A 7,565-nucleotide genomic window follows, 5' to 3' on the forward strand; every position below is an offset into this window, starting at 1 on the left:
TAGAGGAATTACTTAACATTCCCAATTTTATTTTATGATGCCAAGGGGTTGAGAGCATTTTAGGTTTCTAAATATTTTTCAAAAGAACGGAACTCCCTACAATGTGTTCCTAAAACTCTATTTATAGACTAACCTGCTGATAGTTACCTTTTGTACACCACTTAAAATTTGAATTGCCCCGTAACTATTTCTGCACTTCTTGCTTGATGTCAATTTCAAAAATCAAATAAATAACCAAATTGTCAAATGATCTAATTTAATTAAAATAAATATAAATATTATATATGAAGACATCACCATGTAAATAATTATTTCTTTTCATAATTTTTTTATAAAAATTATATTTTGTCTAATAATGAGAGTACATAAAAATTTGAAATATAATTATAATTTAAATAACCTTATCCCAGACAGAAGTCAATAGAGATGAATTGATTGATTGCATGATTCCTATTAAGAGTCAATTCAAGATAACCGTGTTAATAGTGGGTAATTTAACGGTGCACTTATCTGTTTTCAAAATAAATCTGCTAACGTAATAAATGGACATCTTTCCTATTATTTAAAATGGACGGTTTATCTTTTCTATTATTTAAAATATTTTATTTTTAAGAGTTTGGTTAAATTAAAAGTATTAATATTTTTTTATTAATTTTAAAAATTATATTTAATTATTTATAAATACATATATCTTATTTACACTGAAAATAAAATACGTATAAAATTATTTTGCTTATACTATAAACGAGATAAAAAAAATATTTATTTCAATAAATATTTTTTAAATTATTTATTTTGATAATTATTAATTTATTTATTAAGATAAAAAAATCCCTGGTCCCTAGCAGAAATTAAATTCATATTTTGTTTTTTGTTTTATTTTTTTCGTGGTAGGAAAGAAGCGTTGACGCGGTCGAAACTCGTAAGCAAAGAATTTAGCTGAGTTGGGGTCAAGATGTGAATTTTTTTTGGTGACAGGGTCAAGATGAGAATAATAAGACCATACACCATACAAAAATAAAATAATAATATCAATAAAGAACTAACAAAATAGGAGAAGAACTCGCGGGGGGAGAAGAAAACACCGACCTTCGTAATTTTCTTCTTTCATTCTTTTTTTTTCTTCTCTTCCGAGATCCTAATTCCCATTTGAATCGAATCTTTCAATCAAAATTACAATCGCGTCTCTCCAAATCAATCAAATAACAATGGCGTCTGAAAAGCAACACAATCTTGAGGAGACAAGCCCCCTTCTCCACCAACAACAACCACCAAAACACAGCGATAATCCGAAAGCTGGCCCACCGCCGCCGCCACCTCCCCACTTCCCCGTCGACTGGACCGCAGATGGGCTTCCCGTGGGCCACAGCAGCGTCCTCGGTGAGCCCATGGGCCGCACCCCCTGGAACTCCAGCCTCTGCGCTTGTGTAGGTCAAAACGACCATTTCTGCAGCAGCGATCTCGAAGTTTGTAAGACCCTTCTCTTATATTTTCAATTTTCTAAATTCCATTGATTATTGCCTTTTAAAGTTTCGGATGAACCCCCTTCTGGTACTTTTGTTCGATTATAGCAGTTTTTCTATTAGGTTTTCAATTTTGACGGTTGGAATTGCAAGGTTCTTGGCATTTATAATTTGTTGTTCGGTGGGGCTTAGTCGATTTGGAAATTCAGCTGCACAAAAATTTAATCTTTGTTCTGTTTATTATTTAGTTGAATCTAAGTTGTAAGTTTCAACCTTTTGGAGGTGAAAAGTGAAATTGTCTTCGCAATCCAAAGCCACTAGTGTGAGTGCAAACTTAGGTTATTCTTTTACTTATAGGCTATTGTATTTTGTGGAAAGTAAAAAAGAGGTGCCATGTTTGTAATTGTTAATGTCTTATTGTAATAATCAAGTGTATCTTTATGGACTCTAAAATATTTATTACCTATGTTTGAATATGAACCTGTGGCATGAACTAGGCCTTCTTGGGGCTGTGGCTCCTTGTGTGCTGTATGGAAGCAATGTTGAGAGGCTTACATCTACTCCTGGGACATTCGCCAATCATTGCTTGCCGTATTCCGGTATGTATGTGATTGGGAATTCCTGCTTTGGTTGGAATTGCCTTGCACCGTGGTTCTCCTATCCTAGCCGTACTGCCATTCGTCGCAAGTTCAATTTAGAGGCAAGTTACGCTTTATTCTTTGCCCTTCATTATCTAGTTACAGTGTTCATATGATGTGTAGTGTGGTAGGACAGCACAACTAGATAAATAGGTTTTCTCATCTATTGGTATAATTTAAATGTTGTCCTTGTATTGTTGCTTCAGCAATGCTTCAAAATTTATTTGGATTAGAGAAGTTTGATAATGTTGAATCCTTGTCATAGGGGTTTGTCCAAAATTTTACTGGTCTAACAATAAGTTATAATAAGGCAAGGTCAACCTGTATAAAGTCATTATTGCTTGTGTTATGTACTAAAAAATAAACTTAATCTAAATCTTTTGTGTATTATTATTATTTGGGTCATGTGTATAATTAAGATTTGGAGATAAGCTGAATTAAGTGAACAATTTATTTTTTATTTTGAATTTTTTGAGGGTTTTCCAGGGGTTAATAGTTCAGTCAGTGCACTTGGAAGTTCTGTACAATTTTGGTTGTATCAAAACTGTAGTGCTTATATTTATTTATTGCCTTGCTTCATAGATGACATCCACGTCCACATTCATATAAGTAAAGTTAGTTTTGCCTTCCTTCTACTTTTTTTTGTCTCCCTCCCTCCCTCTCTTTACCCCTCTTCCTTAGGCACAAAAGTCATATTCCTATGCTAACAGATGGTTCTACACCAAAAATATATGTTATTTCCTCATGAATTATTATTGTGGCATAGGCATGGCTGAAAAAGAGTGTAAGACTTTGTATGTGGATATTGGGCCAAGATGATGAAGCCCAATAAATACCCAATGGATTGAGTTTCTCTCTTTGAATGGGAACTAAATAAGGTGAAAGTGCGCGACCAAAAAGAAAAAAAAATTAGGTGAAAGTGGATTGGTTGGATTTGGAGTTTAGAGATAGTTATCTAGTTGAAATCTAATGTCATACCTTGCCTCCTTTCGCCCATTTGGGAAAAACACCATAAACCAAGGAAGTAAAGACCTAAAACACTATGGAGACTTATCTCTTATATGTCTAGCCTTGGATGAAGGGATAAGAAGTGGTGAAATGTCTATCACATGGGAAAGTGAACATTTTCCTTCTAAAATGGCTTGGTCTCCAAGTTGGAGACCATGAGCCTATAAAAGGGTTCTTCCACATCTTATAGAAGGGGGGCTCTCTTCGGATTGCCAGCTCTCTGTTTTTCATATCTCTCTATGTTATACCTTTATTCACACTATCCAAAGAGCTTTCTAATCCTCTTGTGGTATGTAAGTATGTAAGGAAAGTGGGAAACCACACCTTAAAAGCTAGCTGATAAAGGGGAAGAACCACTCTCCTTACATCAAGCATCCCATACTACCTAATGTGGGACTTTGAGCATCCCATAATTCCCAAGCCCCTAACAATACACCTCCCTTGGAGAGCCAACGTCCATGATGGCTTCACTCTATCGACACTGACCCAACGGTAACCACTTTACTGCCGGTTATCAATATTCGGTATTCACCTTAATCCAGCCTATAGGTAGCCCTTTCCATGGCGCCAACAACCAAGGATCTGATACCATTGTTAAGTATGTAAAGAAAGTGGGAAACCACACCTTAAAAACTAGCTGATAAGGGGAAAGAATCACTCTCTTTATATACGACATCAAGCATCCCATACTACCCGAAGTGGGACTTTGAGCACCCCATAATAATCCAAGTCCCTAACATGGTATTAGTGATAGTCTCTATGCTTGTTCTCCACCAATTATTCATACCTTAGGCTGCATTTGGAAGGGAGATTGAAACTGAGAGACAGAGATTAGGAGACAGAGACTGAGAAACAGAGAATTAGTATCATGTTTGATTTGAGATAGATATGGAGATTAAAATAAGAAAAATACTAAAATACCCCCATTTAAAAGAAATTATTCTTATAAAACATGACAGGATGAAATTGTTGAATTTCAAATTAACAAAACACATTGATTAAATTAGACCATTTCTATTCTACACAGCGAAACAAGAAACACTAAAAATTCTGTTTTGCACTTTTCTCCTCAAATATGGATTGCAGAAAACTGCAGCAAAACATCAAAGAACCATTGCAATAATAAAACAGTATAAGAAGAAAATAGAGCAGGGAGTGAATGAGTGAATGAGCAAGATTTGGAAAGAAATATTATTTGAAGTTTCAATTCTCGTCTCCAAAAATTTTAGTTCCCCCTGTCTCTATTCTTTGGAGGTACTGCAGGGACTGAAATTTTAAGTCCTGAAATTGAGATTTTAGTTCCAATCTCTGATCACCAAACATGGTACCGAGTTCCAATCCGTCAGTTTCAATTCCAGTCTTTGTAAACATAGTCTTAGGCTGCGTCTGGAAGGGAGACAAAGATTGAGAGACAAAGGCTTAATTAAGTCTGTGAATTGTGTTTGGTTTAAGGTGTACAAAATTGAGTTATGTCTGAGTATCATGTGAGTGAGTGGAGGTACTAAAGGGACTGAAATTTTAAGTCCTGAAATTGAGATTTTAGTTCCAATCTCTGATCACCAAACATGGTACTGAGTTCCAATCCCTCAGTTTCAATTCCAGTCTTTGTAAACATAGTCTTAGGCTGCGTCTGGAAGGGAGACAAAGATTGAGAGACAAAGGCTTAATTAAGTCTGTGAATTGTGTTTGGTTTGGTTTAACATGTACAAAATTGAGTTATGTCTGAGTATCATGTGAGTGAGTGGAGATTTGGAAAGAAATGTTATTAAAGCTTCAATTCCTATCTCCAAAAATTTTAGTTCCCTCTGTCCCATTTTCTGGAGGTATAGAAGAGATTAAAATTTTAAACCCGAAATTGAAATTTTACTTCCAATTTCTGATCACCAAAATACTTAGTCCCAATCCCTCAGTTTCAATTCCAGTCTTTGTAAACATAGTCTTAGGCTGTGTCCGAAAGGGAGACAAAGATTGAGAGTCAGACTTAATTAAGTCTCTGTATTGTATTTGGTTTAATGTGTACAGTACTGAGTTATGTCTGAAGTTGGTTTGAGATAAATATGGAGTCTGAAATAACATAAATTACTTAAATGTTCCTATTTAAAAGAAGTTATTCTTATAAAACAAGACGGGATGAAATTTTTGAATTCCAAATCAAACAAAAGACAAATTGATTAAATTAAACCCTTTTTATTCTACACACAAAAAGAAACAAGAAACACCAAAAATCTGTTTTGTACTTTTTTCCTCAAATATGGATTGCAGAAAACTGCAGCAAACATCAAAGAACCATTGTAGTAATAAAACAGTATAAGAAGCAAACAGACCAGCGAGAGAATGATCATGGGTGTAACTAACCTCACAGATGCCATGAACAAGGTATCCAAAGAAGCAGCCAGAAGAGCAAATGAGGAATTGCTGCCACCTTGGTCTGTCAGAGAGTGCGATTCCAAACAATGAGTCTGTTCTTTGTTCTTCATTGCTTTTCTTCAATTTCTTGTTCACTAAAAAGAAACTCAACTCTCTGAAATAGTTCCACCCCTGATACGTGTGTTCAGGAGAGCATATATTCTGCCCCTTGTCTCTAAAATGACGAAAATGTCCTCCTGAACACGTATCAACCCCAGAAACCCAATTCAGCAGAAAGATTGTATCTTGAGAGGAACAAGCACCTCAATCATCAGCACCCTCAAAAATCTTGCATGTTGACTTTGCCAACCCCTACATAGGAAAAAAGAAGTGTGTTTGTGTCTTTTTTTTTTTTACATTAAACTACAAAAAAAAAAAAAAAAAAAAAACTTGTTTGATTACTGTAAGCAAAGCATGTGTGCTATTTCATATATATGTGTAAAGAGAGGGATGGATTTTGTGCATGGAAAGTTAGAGAGAGAGAGAGAGAGAGAGAGAGAGAGTGTGTCTTGAATAAGGGTAGATTTGGAAAGAAAGATGTTTCCATCTTCATCTCTAGAAATTTTTTCCCCTTTGTTCCTATTTTTTGGAGGTATTAAAGCAACTGAAATTTTAAGTCCCGAACTGAAACTATAGTAGCAGTTTCTGATCACCAAACATGATATCAAGTCCCAGTCCTAGTTTCTTTAAACAAACACAACCTTAGTGTTCACTTGGCTATTTTGAGTATGTTTCCTCTTAAGTATACTAACCTTGAGCTCTCTTGTAATGTTTCCTTTTTTATTCACTCTTACAAAACCATAATGAATCGATAAGTTATATTTCATGTGAAATATTTATGGTTTTCTGGATACAGGGAAGTTGTGAGGCACTTAATAGGTCATGTGGTGGCTGCTGTGGAAGTTTCTTGGAAGATGAAGTGCAGCGCGAACAGTGTGAAACAGCATTTGACTTGGCAACTCATGTCTTCTGTCATGCATGCGCTCTCTGTCAAGAGGGCCGTGAGCTCCGTCGCAGGTTGCCTCATCCGGGCTTTAATGCTCAACCGGTATTGGTTATGATTCCCCCAATGGAGCAGAGTATGGGACGTGGTGCTTAAGATTTCTTCTTCATCCTGGAAGTGTTAGTCCTGTGTATGTTACTGTTGCCCATTATAAATTGTTGTTGTACCGTGTTATACTTTTGTATGAAGAGGATCTTTGTTCTATTTTTTTGAATAAACAAGATCATGAAACTTCATTTAATTTGCTTCTCTACCTTTATGTATGATAATTATAAACATATAAATATATTTGTATAATCCTATTTATTGTATTTTTTATTGGAATATGGGAGGGACTTTTCTTCTTGAGTCTATGCGTAGTTGACTAATCGTTTAGAATGAACTCAACAAAAAGAATTAAGAATGTTCTTCATTGAGGGCATGGATCCTGTTACGTTTGGTTCTTTAATTTAGCTATTATTAGTTTATTATTAAGGAGTATAGCCAATAATTTTTATACCTGAGAATGCCATTTGTATTGCTCATTCTGCAAACATTTTTATCCTTCTTTATGATGGGATACTGAATCCTAGGCCGAACATAATCATGTAAGATGTGTAATACCAGGCGGCAATCACTTACTCAAAAACCTTTTTCTGTTAATCATGCAAACGTTGATCTCATATGCTCCTAACTGCCACCAAGCTAATGAATGTGTCTGTTCCATCTCTTGGCTCAAAATGGGAGCTGGAGATTTTGATATCTTGTTTAATAACGCAATACAAGCTACCCTTAAGCTATGCTAGGACCTAGGAGTCGAAATGCAACTCTCATTGATTTGGAAGTTGCTTTATTACAATGATTACCCTTGCTACCACAGGCTGCGATTCAAAATTATATCTTGCCTTATCCCTTATGTATTGATCATAGGTAATCACATTTCATCAAATCCTTTTCTACCATTTTCTCTTGTATGATTATATTCTCTTCAATTGGGAACTCATGAATCACAGATAAGCACACAAGTCAAAATAGGATATTAGACACTTAAACGCAAATTTCAAATTT

General features: G+C 35.2%; 1 protein-coding gene across 1 annotated transcript; it reads left to right on the plus strand.

The window, feature by feature from the left end:
• The first annotated feature begins 1,026 nt into the window (after positions 1-1,026).
• LOC130935296 (cell number regulator 8) lies at positions 1,027-6,844 on the plus strand. Its single transcript, XM_057864987.1, has 3 exons — positions 1,027-1,470; positions 1,961-2,163; positions 6,372-6,844. The coding sequence occupies exons 1-3, from the start codon at positions 1,209-1,211 to the stop codon at positions 6,612-6,614; spliced, it is 708 nt and encodes a 235-aa protein (XP_057720970.1). The 5' UTR covers positions 1,027-1,208; the 3' UTR covers positions 6,615-6,844.
• The last annotated feature ends 721 nt before the right edge of the window (positions 6,845-7,565 follow it).

The sequence above is a fragment of the Arachis stenosperma genome, chromosome 6 (genome assembly GCF_014773155.1).
Source record: "Arachis stenosperma cultivar V10309 chromosome 6, arast.V10309.gnm1.PFL2, whole genome shotgun sequence".
In the NCBI taxonomy this organism is placed as follows: domain Eukaryota; kingdom Viridiplantae; phylum Streptophyta; class Magnoliopsida; order Fabales; family Fabaceae; genus Arachis; species Arachis stenosperma.